The 19,354-nt window shown below is 34.5% G+C and overlaps 2 protein-coding genes across 2 annotated transcripts; both read left to right on the top strand.

Moving 5' to 3' along the window:
* The first annotated feature begins 361 nt into the window (after window positions 1–361).
* Window positions 362–724, top strand: LOC140919410 (uncharacterized). Its single transcript, XM_073365421.1, has one exon. The coding sequence runs from the start codon at window positions 362–364 to the stop codon at window positions 722–724; it is 363 nt and encodes a 120-aa protein (XP_073221522.1).
* A 2,018-nt stretch (window positions 725–2,742) lies between these two features.
* LOC140919409 (uncharacterized) lies at window positions 2,743–3,299 on the top strand. Its single transcript, XM_073365420.1, has 2 exons — window positions 2,743–3,086; window positions 3,128–3,299. Exons 1-2 carry the CDS (start codon window positions 2,743–2,745, stop codon window positions 3,297–3,299), a joined length of 516 nt encoding a protein of 171 aa, XP_073221521.1.
* The last annotated feature ends 16,055 nt before the right edge of the window (window positions 3,300–19,354 follow it).

The following is a 19,354-nucleotide window of genomic DNA, read 5'->3' as shown; positions in this document are numbered from 1 at the left end:
CGGAGATTATCATATCACTATTGAATTTAATTTATTTACTTAGTTGAAATTTTTTGCTCTGCAATAAAATTTTTGCTTTTATTTTATTTTTAATTTTGAAAAAAAAAAATTTAAAAATTTATGTTTTAAAATTCTTTAATTTCTACTGAATTGTTCATCTTTCTTTATTTTAAAACTGTTCATTACTCACAATTTGTCTAACCTTATATGCAAGGCCAGTCCTCACCTGCACTTTTCTTTGATCCAGAAATCGAAAAAAACTGTTAAATCAAATCAAAAAGAGGTTCGAGAAAGGAGACAAAGGGAAACACAATTAGTGGTGGAAAAAGAGGATTTGAAAGATTTCTCCATATTTGCGGAAATGGCTGATCCACCACCATCTGAACGTACCGTCGGCGAGTATGGGAATCGAAATAGAAATCGTGCTCGGTTGGCCATCCATAATCAATCGGTTACAGTTAATAAGTTAGAAGTGAGCCCCGCTTTATTCCAAGAGTTAAAGGAGATTCATTTTTCTGGTAAACTTAACGAAGACGCCAATAGACACCTCACTGACTTCTTTGAATTATGTGAAACAATGAAAATGGGTGGTTGTTCTGAAGAAGGCAAGAGATTGAGATTATTTCCATTGTCATTGAAAGATGATGCTAACGAGTGGCTTAACTCTTTTCCTGCCAGTAGCATCACCACGAGGGATGACCTTGAAGATAAGTTCTTAGAATAATACTTTCCCCCAACTGTGTTCGTTAGAAAGAGACAAAAGATTTCCAATTACAAATAGAATGAGGGAGAATCTCTTAGTGACACTTACAAGAGGTTCAAGAGTTTACTAGCAGGATGCCCCAATCATTCTTATGAAGAAACTGCCCAGATGCAAATATTTTGTAACGGTTTGAGGCCTAACACTAGAATTATGTTGGATGCTACAGTAGGGGGTTCTTTGAATTATAAGATCGCATCAGAAGCACGCAAAATTATTGGGATCATGGAATTAAATGAACAAATGATGTTGTATGACAGAGGTGGTGGGTCAACAAGTGGTATATTGGAATTGAATGTAATGGATTTTGGGTTGGCTCCAACTGGGTCAACTTGCTCAATAAATGGCACAAAGAACACCTGGAAATTTGCCTAGTGACACAGTTTCGAATCCACGAAATAAATTCAATGCAGTGACAACGAGGAGTGACAAGGTAAGTGAACATTACCACCTAAAGCCAAATAGAGTGGAAGTACTTCAACTTCAACCCACTAGGAGGAAATGGTCACACATACATCAGTTGGGAACACATCGCTCTTGAAAAAGAGGAAGAGCCTGTGGTAGAGAAAAATGAGACCCTACCAAAGACTGAAATTCGACTCCCATTCCCTCAAAGATTATGAAAGGAAGAAACTGAAAAAAAAATTCGGTCATTTTCTTGATATTTTTAAAAATGGCAAATCAACATCCCTTGCGTAGAAGCATTAGAACAGATGCCGACATACGCCAAATTCATGAAGGAGATTATATGAAATAAAAGAAAAATTAGCGGTGAAATAATGATGCTTACCAAATAATGTAGTGATATCCTATAGAGGAAGCTGCCACCGAAGCTCAAGGATCCTGGAAGTTTCTCTATCCCTTGTGCTATTGGAAATATAACTTTTGGGAAGGCTCTTTGTGATCTTGGGGCTAGTGTAAGTCTTATGCCTCTCTCCATATACAAAAGGCTAGGCATTGGAAGTGTCACAAAAACTGATCATATCATTTGGGCACATGTTTCTAGTTTTTTAGTTTGGCATTTTAAAAGCTCTTTATAGCTTAGAATGATTTTTTAGCTTGTTTCTAAACTTTTGGTCGAAATTGAATTATAATTTTATTATTTACATTTTGACCCTTGCTCGCTCTGTAGGTCATAACTTGAGCTCTAGATATCGGATTGTCGCATATGTGCAGGCGTTAGAAAGCTAAAAATTAGAGCTACAACCTTTGTGTTGGAATAAAATCCCAATGCCGAACTTTACTGGGCCTAAATTGTAGATTTTGTAATTTGGACTTTTGTAATAATTTTAAATAGCAAAACCACTTACAAACCTACTTGTGAAAGACACACCTTTCAAATTCAGTGAGGATTGTTTGAATGCTTTTAACAATTTGAAAAATAAGTTGATAACTGCCCCCATTATCACTGCACCTGACTGGTCACTATCTTTTGAAATCATGTGTGATGCTAGTGATAATTCTATCGGGGCAGTCCCGGGACAAAGAAAGGATAAGTTGTTGCATGTAATCTACTATGCTAGTCATGTTTTGAACCAGACACAACATAATTATGCCACAATTGAAAAAGAATTATTAATTGTAGTTTACGCTTTTGATAAATTTTTATCTTATTTATTAGGATCGAAAGTTATTGTTTACACTGATCATGTTGTCTTGGGGTATTTGTTTGCTAAGCAGGAACCAAAGCCAAGTTTACTCAGGTGGATTCTATTACTACAAGAGTTCGACATTGAGATCTGAGATAAGAAGGGAATAGAGAACACTGTAGCCGACCACCTATCTCGATTGGAGAAAGTGGAGGAGGATGATAACACTAGACCAATACAGGACTATTATGGCTTTAATTGTTTAAAGATGCATTCAACTATGTGAAGAAGTGCAATCGATGCCAGCACACCAGTAACATTTCAAAACGGGATGAGATGCATCAAAATCCTATATTATAAGTAGAAGTGTTCGATGTGTGGGGTATTGACTTCATGGGTCCATTCCCATCCTCATATGCAAAAGTTTATAATTTGGTGGCGGTGGATTATGTCTCAAAGTGGGTTGAAGCAGTTGCTGCACCAACCAATGATTTGCAACAGGTCATCACATTTCTCAAGAAGAATATATTCGCGCGTTTTGGCATACCTCGTGCTTTGATTAGTTATGAGGGCACTCACTTTCTAAACCGGAAAATGGAATACCTTCTAAGGAAATATAATGTGCGTCATAGGGTGGCAACCTCATATCACCCCCAAACCAGTAGGAAAGTTGAAGTATCAAACATGCAGCTTAAGCAAATCCTTGAAAAGACAGTGACTACTTCAAGAAAAGATTGGTGAACGAAACTTGATGATGCACTTTGGGCCTAACGAACAGCTTTCAAGACCCCCTGGGTATGTCAGTGTATCACATAGTGTACGGTAAAGCTTGTTATTTGCCTCTTGAACTGGAGCATCGAGCATTTTGGGCGACGAAGTACTTGAATTTTGACTTGGTCAAGGCAGGCGAGTCGAGAATTCTTCAACTTCACGAGTTAGAGGAATTATGAAATTCTGCTTATGAAAACACCAAGATATATAAAGAAAAAACCAAGAAGTGGATTGAAAAAAAGATTAAATTCAAGGAGTTCCAAGAAGGAGAACTAGTTCTTCTCTTCAACTCAAAATTGAAATTGTTTCCAGGAAAACTAAAGTCAAGATGGTCGGACCCTTCCAAAATCATCATGGTATTTCCATATGGTGTTGTTGAGTTGAAAGACACACACTCAAACTGGAACTTCAAGGTGAATGGACAAAGACTCAAACCCTACTTAGGGAGAGATTCAAAACTTTCGTTGGAGTCCATCAATCTGATCACCACTTGAGGAGTGAAATGTCAAGCTCAAGACACTAAACGAGCGCTTATTGAGAGGCAACCTAAATTCGTATCCTTTGCACGGTATTTTCGCATTTCAGTTTCATTTTAATCCATTTAGTTTAATTTTTTAGTTATCAATTGCTAGTTTTATTAGTCCTTGATGATTGGTATGAGCAAGGAACCAAAAAGATGTGTTTGGGGATTGATTTTGTTGTTCGATTCGAGTCATTTGCGCCTGAAGCGTGGCTTTTGCACTTAAGCGTGTTTCGTCCATTCTGTCCCTGGCATCATGCGCCTGAAGCGCGTGCTTTTGCACTTGAAACGCATTTCAAGTAGTTGAACACTGCTAGCGTGCGCCTGAAACTCGACTTTTGTGCTTGAAATGCATTTTATCAGTTATGTCTCTGGCAGCGCACGCCTGAAGCGCATTTCAGGCAGTTGAACGCTGCCAGCGCGCGCCTGAAGCACGTCATATATGCTTGAAGCGCATTTCTTGCGTTTTATCACTGCCCATGTGGCTTGAAACACATTTCACCCAGTTTTGCCATTATCCAAGCGCGCCTTAAAGTGCATCATCTTCACCTGAAGCGCAAGGTTGGGTTTTAAAACCCTTGTTTCACACACAAACCTTTCCTTCCACAACCCTTCCCTCCCACAAGAGTAACTAATACACACCTCTCTATTACTACTCCAAGCCTAGTATTCAGTTCACCAGAGGTAAGTTTTCCTCCCCTATCAAGCATTCTTCTACCATCAGGTAAGTTTTCTCAAATTGTTACTATCAACTCCTTCTTGTTCATTGATGAATGTGGGTTATTTGAATTTTCAATTGTGTTAGTATTAGAGATTGTTCATAGATGCATGTTGGTTGTCTGAAATCAAATGTGTCTTAGTGTTGGAAATTGTCACTTATGACTATGGATTGTTCACGTAGTTCATGCTTTGCACTCCACCTGTTTGGGAAAATGACACAACTACTTTTGGATCCTAATTACCACAAAATTTGTACTGCACTCCAACTATTTGAGAAAATGACACAACCAATTTTGAATCCTAATTTATCAAAGGTAAATCTATGTGCATTGTTATCATTCAGAACTTTGTTGGATAAATTCAAGGCAATTGTTGTCGTTATTTTGTCATGGGGAGACATGCTCAAACTAATTATCTCTAACCTTGAATATTTTGAATAATGGTTGTGCTTAACTGTTTAGCAGGACCTAAGGGCAACCTAACATAAAGCTAAACACACTAAGGTCACAAATGCATCTTCCTCCCAATCACACGGTACATTCTTATTCAAGAGCATGGCAATTCAAGAGTATCATGCCAAACTCCCCACAATCAAGAAGTTTGTGAATGAGAAGAATTTTAAGTTGGAAGCCGATGAATTTGTTGGCATCCAGGCGATGATTGCTGTCAGAGGATGGGAGAAACTGACCACATTTGTCACCATAGCGAGCAAATCCTTATCAGTGGAATTCTTCTTCAATGCCTCTGATATGAAGTCTGACAAACCATTCCCACATGATCAATTTGTGAGTTATGTACAGAGAAAAAGGGTGCCCTTCACGCCTCAAGTCATCAATGCCATCTTTGATCTGCCGAACTATACAAATTGTAATTTTCAAGCTATGGAGGATCTCATTATAAAAATAGACACTTAGGAGATCTTACACATCTTATGCAGACCAGGGACATATTTGGTATGAAATAAAGATGGTTCACCTAGAAAACTGCGTTCGTTGGGTCTCACCCAAATTGCAAAAGCATGGAGCACCTTTGTTTATCATACACTACTATCATGTTCAAATGTGTCAAATATAACATTTCATATAGCATGTCTACTAACCGTTATCATAAAAGGCGACAAAATTAATGTGGGCATGCTAATAGCTCATGATATTAGGGGGACAACGATTCTTGGTCCTCCGACAGGCTACTTCCATCATGCTTCTTTGATAAGTAAACTCTGTGAGAAGGTGACGGTGTTACCTAAACAGGGTGAAGAAATGGTGAAACATGCTACTCCAATAATTGCTAGGTGGATAGAAAAACATTATGATTTCGACAAACTATCCTGGTGCTCCACAAGCAGCAATGCCGGAGGAGGAAAATACTGAACCACAGGGGCCACATGACAATGTTTGGGATTTTGAAATTTAAATTTCATTTCGTTGCTCATGTCATTGCTTAATTCGATGAGTTTCACTAATGTATACATGGTTGATTACTCTGTGGTTGTAGAAGTCTAACTTGCCATCAATTTTTCAAAAAAATAAAAAAAATTCAGTGACATGTTTAACATTATTTTGACAGTTTATGCTCTCTCTTATTATTCTAGTTGTGAGCTTTTGGACCTAAACCCTTTCATTCTTTATTGTTTGATTATCTAGACATGTATTATCCCTTCAGAACCTGCACTAATTCTGACTTGCATCACTTGTAATTTATGCATACAATGAGGCAATTTTATTTGGTCGTTTGAGCCCCTTTGAGCCTTGCCTTTTTTTTTTACTAGCCACATTACAAGGCAAAAAACTTACTTTAATTCAATCACCTTACATGCAGTTAGGTAGGAAAAGTTGTCTTTTCTTGGTAAAATTCTAAGTTTGGGGTTGCTCATGGGATATCAACCTTTTAAGTTTGGGGTGGTGATTCTCACAAAAAAAAAAAGAAGAAAAAAAATTTAGTTTGTGTACTTTGATAAATAATATCTTTTTTGTTCTTTGGTCAATGTTTGAGAATCTCCACAATGAAAAGGTGAAGAAAAATAAAACGTGGTAGAATAATTTGAAAATGTATGCCTAATTCCAAATAGTAAAGCCATCTATCCCAAAATGTCATACCGTTACCTAAGCCCCATTGCAACTCGAAAATCCTCCAAAAGTGTATATGTTTGCTGCATTGTGATTGCTAACTAGAATATTTTCAAGTCTATGCTAGTGATATGCATGTTCTAGGATTTGAGTGATAAATTCATAACCCTTGATAAACTGTTGAGAGAAATCAACTCTTAAGAGAGAGTTGAACTTGATGAATGAATGCTAAAGTATACACATTGTGTTTTTTTTTTTGTAAGCAACCATGGAGCGTGAGGAATATTTTGTAGTAGCTAGAACTTTGAAAATTGAGTTTGATTTTATTTGACAAATTGATTTTATGTTTGCTTTTAATTGTACCAAATCTGAAATTAATTGTTTCTTGGGGACCAGCAATAGATTAAGTTTGGAGTTGTGATGACTCTTCATAATATACATATTTTTCATTATTTTTAATCGTATTTATCTTTTATTCATTAGTTAATTTAAGTAGATATTTGATATATTTTGTTTATTTTAGTTCTTTGATTTAATGAAATGTTTATGTTCTTATTTCCTTGATTAAGTAGAGATTTTTTCGTAGTTTTGCGTTTATTCTTTGTTTTAGTTTAGTGCTGAATTTTGGTGAGAAATCAACATGACATATGTGGATTATTTCAGCCATATTTGGAGTTTTAGATGTCCAATTGGAGTCAAACTAAGTTTAAATGAAAGCTAAGATCTATAGCTACAATTATCATGAACACGCCAGAACCAAATTCAGACTCGAAAGAGGAGAAAAATGTAGTATTTGTCAAATAGCAGATGTTGTGCGCCTGAAGCGCAGAGACTTGTGCCTTGGGCACATTTCGGCCTTCCTGAATCTGCCCATTTGCACCCAAAGCGCAAATGTCGCGCCTGGAGCACGTGACACGCGGCTGAATGTTTAAAAATGCGTTTTTTAACTTTCAAGGCATCTTTTTGACATTTGGGAAGTTAAGAGACTTGTGCCCTATCATAGAAACTCAAAGACGGCCGTTTCTAACATCATTCGAGCAGTTTTATAAAGAATCCGCCCACTTGCGCCTGAAGGGCAAATGCCGCGCTTGGAGCACTTGGCATGCGACTGAATGATTAAAAATGCATTTTTTCACTCTCAAGGCATCTTTTTGACATTTGGGAAGTTGGGAGACTTGTGCCCTAGCATAGAAACGCAAAGACGACCGTTTCTAACACCATTGGAGTAGTTTTATCAAGAATCATTCATGAATTATTTTTGTAATTCTTCTCTAATCTCTATCTTTTCTATCTATGTCATGAGTAACTAAACCCTATTTGTTAGGGATGAGTGTAAGCAGATGAAGCCCTTATTTTTCTGATTTGATTTCTAGTTATATGAATGAGTTTATTGAATTATTTTTCTCATCTATGTGCTTAATTCTTTTTATTGCTTGATCAACATTAAAATATTCTATGATTCGTATTTTGAAACGGAATTGGACTTTACGAATGCTTGAGATGAGAAATTCATGAATTTTTAGTCTAGGGATAGATGCAGGTCGAGAAACCAATTAAATTAGCTGCAGAGGAAATAATTTAACAAGAAAGGAATTCAATAACTAGGATCAAATTAGACACCAAGGTTGAATCCGAAGTGAAACTCATCCCTGATATTTTTCTTATTATATAAAAGATCAATTTTATTACTGTTGTTATTTTTAAATATTATTTCAATCAACTTGAGAAATTTTTGTTCAATTTTAGTAATTAAATATAATTCGATAGTAAAACGCAATCCTTGAGTTCGACACTCGGTACTACCGTTTTATTATTACTTGCAACGATTTAGTACACTTGCTGAAACGCCTACCAAGTCAAAAAACAGAAGAAAATGAGGGGTTTGAATTGTGTAATAATTTTCTAAAAAAAATTCTTTGAAAACATATGCTAAAAGATATAAGATAAAGCAACATATTGTAAAAAGATATGCAGAGGCAAAAATACAAGAAAAGAGGAGAGTTTGATTTGTGTTTTCTATTTAAAAAATAAAAATATTAAAATAGATTATAAGCTAGCGATGTTAAAAGCAAAAACAAATGAAGAGATAAGGAGAAGAGCACAAACCATTGTATCTTGGTTCACAACCAAAAATATAGCTACATCTAGTTCCTTCACTCCAATGGATTTAATCCACTAACCATCAGTAGTATTACAAGTCCATTAAACACTTACTAGTCAGTCTGACTATGATTAAATCTTCTCAACCTTCTAGCTTAGTACAATCAAGTTGTTGAGGATAGAAACCACTACTGGGTTGAGTTACAAAGAATGGTTAAACATGTTTTCTTAGAAACTCTAACAAGATAATGTTTGCAAGGTATGCTCTCAAAGTATTTTTGGATTTTTTTAGCATTCAAGAACTGATATGAGAATTTTCTGAAATTGCTATGTATGACGGAAATAAGCTCTTTTTAGTTTTTGAGATCTAGAATCAACATTAAAAACTTGTCCATAAACGGTGTTCATAATTGATTCAACTTATCTTGATAGAAAGAGCAAGAAGACTAGAGGATGACATATTCATAAGATGTCATGCAATTTTTTAGGCAAATGACGAATCAAAGTTGACTTATTCAAAGTTTTGGGCTCAAAGAATGACGAATCAAAGTTGAATTTTTTATGAAAGTGTTGACTTTGTCACAGTGTTGACTTGACGCTTTAAGCAAATGGCCAACTGTTTTCTAGATTCGCTAGACGCAGAATTATCAGAGTGAGCTTGTATTAACTAATTTTTAAAAGGGGCGTTCATAACATGGTTAATAGAGTCAGACACAACTTTAACAAATCTTCTAGAGGTTTGACTTGTTTTTCTTGTCTACCTTCTCCAATTATCAAAGAATGTTGTGTAAGGTATTTAAGGTTCATGAACAAAGGAACTACGCAATTAGTTAAATTCATTAGTGCTATTAATTTCTCTGACTTGGTTTTTAACAAGATAAAGAGAATAAAGACAAATTGATATATCCTAGTTCACCACCAAAAAGGTAGCTACATTTTTTCTCTTCACTCTGAAGAATTTAATCCACTAATCAACATATTTTTCACACGTCTATTGAATACCTACTAGTCTAACTCGTTGTGCTCATATCCTCTCAACCTTCTAGCTTAGTATTTTCAAGCTATTGAGGACCATAACCACTATTAGGCTAGGTCACGAGAATATGTTTAAGGGTTTTTCTAACTCACTCTCACAATAGAATATTACAAAGTATACTCTCAGAATATAAGTAATGTTTCAACACTAAAGCAAAAGTACAATGTTTCTCAAATTGTTGGTTATTTTGGCAATTGGATTTCTCGTATGTTTCTTGTATGCTTGCAATGAAGATATCCAGTCTTTACAAAATGAAATTTCAAAACAATTAGGTATTCTGATTGTTGTTGTGATTGCATGAAATCCACATATATAATGAATTGTAATAATCTTCAGAGAACTTGAGTCAACAATTAAAACATGTCCATATATGTTTGCATAATTAATTCAATGTAGCTTAATTTAACATGACATGTATAACAAGGGATGATATTTTTAGAGGATGTCATTGCACTTCTACAATCAGAGGATATGTACAACTTGGATGAGTAGAGGATATTAAGAAGATGACTTCTTCAAAGTTATGGGTTCAAAGAGTTCATTTGAGATAATTGGCATTTATCAAAGCGTTCACTAGACGATCAAATGTGTTTCCAGAATAATTAGACGTAGAATTATTAGAATGAGCTTGCAATAGTTAGATTCGCCAGAGTTGCCTTGAGGACACGTTGATTAGTTTGTTGATTATCTTTCTTTGTTCATCAGAGGATGCAGTGTGAAGCCTTTACACAACTATAAGAAAGTCTTCACATTTAAACACATACGTTAAAACATAAATTGTTCTGATAAAATAATTTTGTTATCATTAAAATACTTGAGGGTCATACTAGCTAGAATATGGTGAACTAGGGGTTTGGGTTGGTCAACCTAGCTAGAATAAGGCCTGAAGTGTTCTGAATAAACTCTTGATTCATGTCCATTTGTTCGATAAACGCTTTAGTTTTACCTTCCTGTTTTTCAAAGTCCTCCTTCTTAAAAAATTGACAATGGTTAAATGTTGGTGTAGGGGGGATGGCAGTGAAACTTTCAAAGGCATACTTTGTAGGGGGAATCACCTCCTTATTGTTTTCTTCAAAAACTGGAGCATATGAATCTCCATCTAAGAAGGAAGTATCTTGGACCCACTTGACTGCCCAATGAGTCTATGAATTTTTCTCCGTTGGTTGATGTTGTCCTTGGCAACAATAATCCACATCTTGATGATGTTATATTGAACAAAGGGTCAGAAGAAAAAACCAAATGTTCATCCTTTATTTTCCCTCCAATTTCCTCTAAAGCCTCGGTTAGTGGAGTCTTCATCAACACAACAACAATCAACTTTCAATAAGGAATGGTTTTATTCTTCCCATGTCATGAGTTGATGACACATGACCTCAATTGTTCAAGAAGAAGATTGCAGAAATTAATTTTTATATTGTGATAGATGTTCCACATCAAACCCTTATGGCCTTTGTTAAAATGGTTAACAAAACCATCTATGGGTACCACACACCTAATAAGAATCTTAAAAAAAAACCATGTATCAAGGATTCAAATGAACAAATTTAGTGTTGATTGTGGCCTTTTTAAACAATTCCCTGTTGATTTTAGTAGAGCCAACCCTGGTTTCATATGAATTCTCCATAATCATGCCTTCATTCAAGCATCTGGTAATAGCAATTATGGCTTGTTGAGTGACCTTGATAGGAAGCCCTAAGATCACACTTGCAAATTCTCCATCTTTGTTTGCATCTACAAACCTCTAGAACTCTTTAACCAAATAACTATAGATGTGAGTTGTTCTACATTAAATTTATTGGACCATTCAATGCTAGCCAATTTTTGATAAGTCAAAAACATTTTTATCCAAGTTATTAAAGTCAACTTGTGGTTTGTTAAGAACATGCAATTTATTTATGTTTCATACCATTGTCAAAGTATAAGTTGCATGAGAAAAAGTAGAACTTAAGGGCATTATTAAATCAAGAAGAATTTCATAAAAGGTTTTGAAATGGGTTTTTTAAATTGTTTCTAGGTTTCAAAAGTGTGGGAAAATAATCGTGGAGATAATGTCTGAGTGAGTGTTGTTGTTGTTGATAAAACATTTAAGTTCTTAAGGAAAGGCAATAACTACCATGCACAAGTTAAACAACAAAAGACTACAAGTGTTAAGTTACCAAGTAATCATCCGATTTTCAAGAAAACAATTCATACAAAACATATAATACATTGAATTTTAATAAGCCAAAGGCATATGAAAACTTAATTTATCAAAGGTAGAACATAAGTATTTTACCAACCAATTTGTTTGACTGGAGGCAGACTAAACATGCTTTCATAGGGAAAACATAGTTTGTTTTCACCTAAGGCAGAAGCATACAGAGATTGCAACACCATTCCTTTATGAATAAAATGTTTAAATTGTTCTTTATAAAATTGAATCTATCTTTAGGAAAGGATTTTGTAAGAATATCGGCCTATTGATGATCAATGTCCTGAAATTTATTATCTAAAATACCCTTTATATATGTCCATTGATGATCAGTGTCCTGAAATTTATTGTCTAAAATACCCTTCAAATCATAATGTCTAATATTGTGATGTCTAAAATAGGATTTTTGCTTAAGCAAATAGCAAAAGTATTAAAACCAAATATATGAATGTTACTCTCATATATTTTGTAGTCTTCTAATGATGTTTCTTCCACATCAGTTGAGTGTTACAACTAGAAGCTAAAATATACTTTGCTCGTGCAGTAGATAAAGCGATAGTTCGTTGCCTTTTCCACTACCAGAAGATCAAATTTTCACCAAGGAAAGTGCAACTTCCCCTAGTGCTTTTGCATTCTAGCTTATCTTGAGCGTAGTAAACATAAAAAATTCCTAGTAATTTATCTTTAAAGCATTGCATATAAAACAAATCAAGATTAGTGATACCTTTCAAATATCTAAAGATCCTTTTACCAAAATTTAAATGGAATTCTTTAGGGTCATATTGAAATCTTGCACACGCACACACACACTAAACAAAATATCAAGACTTGATGCACTTAAAAAGAGGAGAAAACCAATCATCACCCAAAATACTTTACGATCCATGATATGATCCTATTTGTCATGATTCACTTTAAGGATCGTTCTAGGTTGGAAACTTATAGATTTGAGTCAAAATCATGTATTGCTCGAGAACACGATTAACAGAGCTACGATACTCTAAATCGGACGATTCCAAAATGAGGTGAAAGATGACATTCTGAAACGCAAGTTAGGCTGTTGAATCACCGAAAACAAGTATGTAGAACTTGAGATATAATCGCAGGTTATTGAACACGAAAAGATAGAATTTGAGCATTAGGGTTTGATGTAAAGTAAACTCAAAATTATTATTCAACAAACGAACCAAGAACAAAATGGCGCCACAATCTAGGGATTGATAATCCCAAAAAAACGCCACAAGAATTAACAACATTGATAAGTTCAAAGTGAATTCTTTCAAGAACTCTAGAGAGCAAAGCCTCACAAAAATAATATTCAAAATCTGCCTCCAATGAGGTTACAAATGCTTATTTATACTAAGTCTATCTCTAAACATAAACTAAATAAATAATAAAACTATTACAATTCCAAATCAAAACAAACTAAGAATTAATACAAACCAAATTCAAATGAATAAAGTTCATCCTAATTTTTTAAAAAATGGATCATCTTCATGCTCTTGAGGTCCTTATCATTCTCTCTTTCTTGAAGAAATTCAACCACGAATTTAAGCTCCATTATATCGTACATGAAGTAATAATCCAAACAAACTACAAGCTCATCATATCCGCCGGGGTCAAATGGGAAATTGTTAGAGTCACCAAATGTGATAAGTCGATGAAACACATATTCATCATTAACAATTAACATCTTATCATATTTATAGTAAAGGTAAGAAACTCTAAAGATAGGAATAAAGTTATATGTTTTGACGTTGATATTTTTGACAAAATCTACCTTCTTTGGATTTAAACTTTTGGCAAACAATATGTTACTTTGTATTTGGAAAGGTGTACCCTTAATTTTAATTTCTGATTTATGTATTTTGGTGTGTTTTTATGTTGAATTATGAGGCTTTTTAGCCAATTTTATTGGTATTTTGTGAGTTAAATGCCAAAATATATTTTTGAAGACCCGGTTAAAATTATTTGTGATGAATAATTTTATTTAATTACGGTGAATCTTTTGTCGAAGAAAAAGTTTCTGAGATGCAACGTTTTTCAGAAAAATTCATCTGCCGAAAGAATTGCGGCGATAGTAGATATTTTTCTGAAAAAGTAGTTTGTGATGTGATGTGGGATTGATGATTTTTTTTCTTCTAGATATTTATAGATTGAGATATTTGTTTGGTTGTAATTATATATATATATATATATATATATGTGTGTGTGTGTGTGTGTGTGTGTGTGAGATCAAGAGAAAGAAAAGCAAAAACATTTCCTTCAGCCACGCCTTCTCCCTCCTCTTTGCCTTTCCTTTTTCTTTTCTTTCTCCCTCCTCTTTGCCTTTCCCTTCTTTTCTTCGTTTCGAGAAGTGATAGAAGGGAAAATTGCTCATCTCCATTTACGGTGCTAGTGAGCCAACTTTGGAAGCGACGACGCGAGTGAGGTTTTTACCGTAATTAATCGCGGTGCCGTAATCGGTTGTTAAAGCTACCGTTGAGGTAAGGGCTCCTTCCAAACTTTTAGTTTGTATTTAGGACCTTATATGTGAAATTGTTGAAAATAAGTTTTATGTGTTTGAGGTATATTTGTGGAAAAATGAATTTAATTCGATTTATGAGTGGATTAGTGGAATTTGAATAAAGTGTGTTTGAGGTGTGGTTTGTGGTGATTCATGTTTGGTGGGATTGATGTGTTTATAATTAATATTATGAATTTTTGAGATGTGTTTTATGTGTGGATTTGTAACAAATGAATTTAAGGTGATTTAAGTGTGGTTGAGGAAATTGTTTTGATGTGTTTGAGGGGTGGTTTGTGAAAATTAATTTGGTGTAAAATTATGTTTGAAATTGTGGAAATTAATTGGTGAATTATGGTTGAAATATGTGGAGTTGTAATATGGGTGATTTGCGGATTAAATATGGTGGGAATTGAGAAAATTGAAATTGATGGGTGAATTGTTGAATTAAATTTGAGGTGGTTAATGAGTGAATTTCTTGAGATTAATTTGGATGTGATTATGTTCTCATAATTGATATTATGAATGATTGTGATGTGATTATGTGTGATGTTGTGGTGATTAAGTTTTGATGTGATTATGTGTTCAAAACATCTATATGTATGTTTAAGGTGCGTTGAGGTGCGATTAAGTGGTGCCCACGATGGACCACGATGTTTAAGTGGTGGCCGCGATGGGCAACGGGATGGTTCCATGAGTTGATTGGTTCATCTTATCCTTACTAGGAATTAACTATGATGTTTATCCGTGAGAGACTACACCCTAGTAAATCGTGTTTGTCCGTGAGAGACTGCATGGGTGTTTGTCCGTGAGAGAGTACACCCTAGTAAATCATGTTTGTTCGTGAGAAACTACACTGGTGTTTGTTTGTGAGAGACTACACTATAGTAAATCGTGTTTGTCCGTGAGAGACTGCACTAGTGTTTGTCCGTGAGAGACTACACCCTAGTAAATTGTGTTTGTCCGTGAGAGACTGCACTGGTGTTTGTCTGTGAGAGACTACACCCTAGTAAATCTTGTTTGTCCGTGAGAGACTACACCCTAATAAATCGTGTTTGTCCGTGAGAGACTGCACTCGTGTTTGTTCGTGAGGAACTGTACGTTTAGGATTTATACCCCTCGCGGAGGGTTTTTGTTTGGAATGGTGGTCTAAGACCTGTGATAGGCTACGCTTTAATAAATCGTGCGGGCCTGTGATAGGTGGCACCTTGGTAATTCATACTACTCTGTGAGAGATTGTACAATTATGATTTACGCCTTCAAGGAGGGTTTTGGTTTGGAAATTCTGGAATCATGCATTTTGGCATATACGCATTGTATCAGGGTTTTTGGCACGAGTGTCATGTTTGTTATAGTATGATGATTGTATATACATACTCGATTGTTGTTTGTGATTGTGCCGTAATTGCTAAGTGTGATGATTGACTTTGTGTTGTAAGTGTTGAATGATATCGACACGTTTTCAAAACTGAAAATCTGCATTTTTCACAGTTGAATTCGAATATGACAGGACTGTATTCGAATACGACAACAAAGAGTTTGCTACTAACTTATGATTTCGCACTTGTAATTGAATTCGTCCGGACTGTATTCGAATACGACATGATGATTTTTGCTACTGACTTATGAATTAGCACTGTATTCGAATACGAGTTTGCTGTATTCGAATACGAAAGTGCAGTTTTGATAAAAACTTAATTTTTCAATCTTGATTATGCATGCTTGGCATATGAAAACCCTTTCAAGGTGTATGCTAAGTTGAAAGGTTATTTTGTGCATTTGAAATTTAAATGCTATGTGATATTTGTTAATTTCGGTTGGTGACCCTTTACAATTATTGTGGAATTTGGGCTTTGCCCTAAGATGATACTATTATTGTCAACCAGGCATACACCCCAAGTTATTAGAGTGTTGAGTCGTGCTGGAATTACAACGACGTCGAAGATGCGACACATAAATATGATTTTTGGATTGGTAATCAAAAGTAGTGAGGCTTGATGCCACTAGTGGATCCTCAGTACCCAGTTACCCTCAATTGGATAAATGATCAACTTAGGTTTTATTAAAGAATTTTATTTATTCCCCCTTTCTTATTTCAAGGTTGTTGTCACAATGGAACTTATGTATTTGAAACAAACTATTTTAGCCGGTTGTATATTATGATGTCATTATTTATGACTTTTTTCGTTTGTGTTACAACTTGGTACTTCTTTTTTTATTAAGTTGAATTTGTTTTGTTTTGAAAAATACACTCGTGCCGTTAAAAATCTGGGTGTTACAAAAGGCTTCAAAGAAAGTTGAGTTTCACGAACATTCTCTTCATCACAAAAAAATGGTGACTCAATAATTTCCTTTTAAGCATCCTTTTGGGGAACCTTTGAATACTCACCTTCAATCACTCACATTGCTTCGTACACCTCACTTTCTTGTTTGAAGAGACTTTAAATTTTACCATCATCTTTCTCTTTGCTTTCCATGTCAATATATTGATGACATTTCTCCTTTGGAGACACTTCTTGAAGCACTTGCAATAGATAATTATCACATTAGACAAATAGTTGGAGCCTATTTCTTGCCCTTTGTCCCTCAAATGTTTTTTCTTCTTCTTGTTCTTCTTCTTCTTTTTCTTCTTCTTCTTCTTCTTCTTCTTCTTCTTCTTCTTCTTCTTCTATGATACAAACACAGCTGATGGATGCACAAGTCTTCTTCTTCTTCTTCTTCTTCTTCTTCTTCTTCTTCTTCTTCTTCTTCTTCTTCTTCTTCTTCTTCTTCTTCTTCTTCTTCTTCTTCTTCTTCTTCTTCTTCTTCTTCTTCTTCTTCTTCTTCTTCTTCTTCTTCTTCTTCTTCTTCTTCTTCTTCTTCTTCTTCTTCTTCTTCTTCTTCTTCTTCTTCTTCTTCTTCTTCTTCTTCTTCTTCTTCTTCTTCTTCTTCTTCTTCTTCTTCTTCTTCTTCTTCTTCTTCTTCTTCTTCTTCTTCTTCTTCTTCTTCTTCTTCTTCTTCTTCTTCTTCTTCTTCTTCTTCTTCTTCTTCTTCTTCTTCTTCTTCTTCTTCTTCTTCTTCTTCTTCTTCTTCTTCTTCTTCTTCTTCTTCTTCTTCTTCTTCTTCTTCTTCTTCTTCTTCTTCTTCTTCTTCTTCTTCTTCTTCTTCTTCTTCTTCTTCTTCTTCTTCTTCTTCTTCTTCTTCTTCTTCTTCTTCTTCTTCTTCTTCTTCACTAGTTATAGGTTGGAAACTTACATATTTGAGTCAAACTTATGTATTGTTGGAGAACATAAAAAACAGAGTTACGAAACTCTGAATCGAACGATTCCAAAACGAGGTGAAAGATGACGTTCCAAAACGCAAGTTAGGGTGTTGAATCACCGAAAATAAGCATGTAGAACTCGAGATATGATCGCAGGTTATTGAACACGAAATTTGATATAATTTGAGTATTAGGGTTTGATGTAAATGAAGCTCAAAATTATTATTCAACAAACGAACCAAGAACAAAAATGGCGCCACAATCTAGGGATTGATAAGCGAAAAAGAACACCACAAGAATTAACAACCTTGATAAGTTCAAAGTGAATTCTTTCAAAAACTCTAGAGAGCAAAGCCTCACAAAAATAATATTCAAAATCTGCCTCCAATGAGGTTACAAATGCTTATTTATACTAAGTCTATCTCTAAACCTAAATTGATCATAAGTGACACCATTCTTGAGGCCCATATTGGACTTACATCTTATTTTTTCTAAAATAAACTTAATGTAAGGAGGTAAAGTATCTTCACTTACACATAACATAAACTAAATAAATAATAAAACTATTTCCATTCCAAATCAAAGCAAACTAAGAATTAATACAAACCAAATTAAAATAAATAAAGTTCGTCATAATTTATTAAAATATGGGTCATCTTCATGCTCTGGAGGTCCTTATCATTATCTCTTTCTTTAAGAAATTCGACCACGAATTTAAGCTCCATTATATTGTACATGAAGAAATAATCCAAACAAACCACAAGCTCATCATATCCCCCGAGGTCTAATGGGAAATTTGAAAAGTCACCAAATGTGATAAGTCGGTGGAACACATTTCCATCTTTAACAATTAACATCTTATCATATTTATAGTAAAGGTAAGAAACTCTAAAGATGGGGATAAAGTTATATCTTTTGAAGTTGATATTTATGACCAAATCTACCTTCTTTAGATTTAAATTTTTGGCAAACAATATGTTACTTTGTATTTGAAAAGACTTCAAAGAAAGTTGAGTTTCACGAACATTCTCTTCATCACAGAAAAATTGTGACTCAATAATTTCCTTGTAAGCATCATTTTGGGGAACCTTTGAATACTCACCTTCAAGCACTAACATTGCTTCGTACACCTCACTTTCTTGTTTGAAGAGACTTTCAATTTTATCATCATATTTCTCTTTGCTTTCAATGTCAATATATTGATGACATTTCTCCTTTGGAGACACTTCTTCAAGCACTTGCAATAGAGAATTATTACATTAGACAAATAGTTGGAGTCTATTTCTTTCCCTTTGTCCCTCAAATGTTTCTCTTCTTCTTCTTCTTCTTCTTCTAGCTTCTCTACTTCTTCTTGTACAGATATTTCACATACTATGGATCCAATAAAAAATCTCGAAAGTATTGATGATATGACATACTTGGGGATTTTATCAAACAGGTAGTGTGCAATACTTTTAACAACACAATTTTTTTTTGTATATTTTTTTTTTCAGTAGCAGCAACACACAAATTAAGTAAGAATAGTAATTTAAACAAAAGCAACATAACTAGCAATTTATGTTTCACCAAAAAAAAATGCATACACAAAATTTTACTCAATTCCAAACCTATAGACAAGATCTGGTACCAAATGATATGATCCTATTTGTCATGATTCACTTTAAGTATCGTTCTAGGTTGGAAACTTACAGATTTGAGTCAAAGTCATATATTGGTTGAGAACATAATAAACAGAGCTACAAACTCCGAATCGAACGATTCCAAAATGAGGTGAAAGATGATGTTCTGAAACGCAAGTTAGGCTGTTGAATCACCAAAAACAAGTATGCAGAACTTGAGATATGATCGCAGGATATT

The sequence above is a fragment of the Cicer arietinum genome, chromosome 2 (assembly GCF_000331145.2).
Source record: "Cicer arietinum cultivar CDC Frontier isolate Library 1 chromosome 2, Cicar.CDCFrontier_v2.0, whole genome shotgun sequence".
Classification (NCBI taxonomy): domain Eukaryota; kingdom Viridiplantae; phylum Streptophyta; class Magnoliopsida; order Fabales; family Fabaceae; genus Cicer; species Cicer arietinum.
This window is presented reverse-complemented; position numbering and strand designations above follow the sequence as displayed.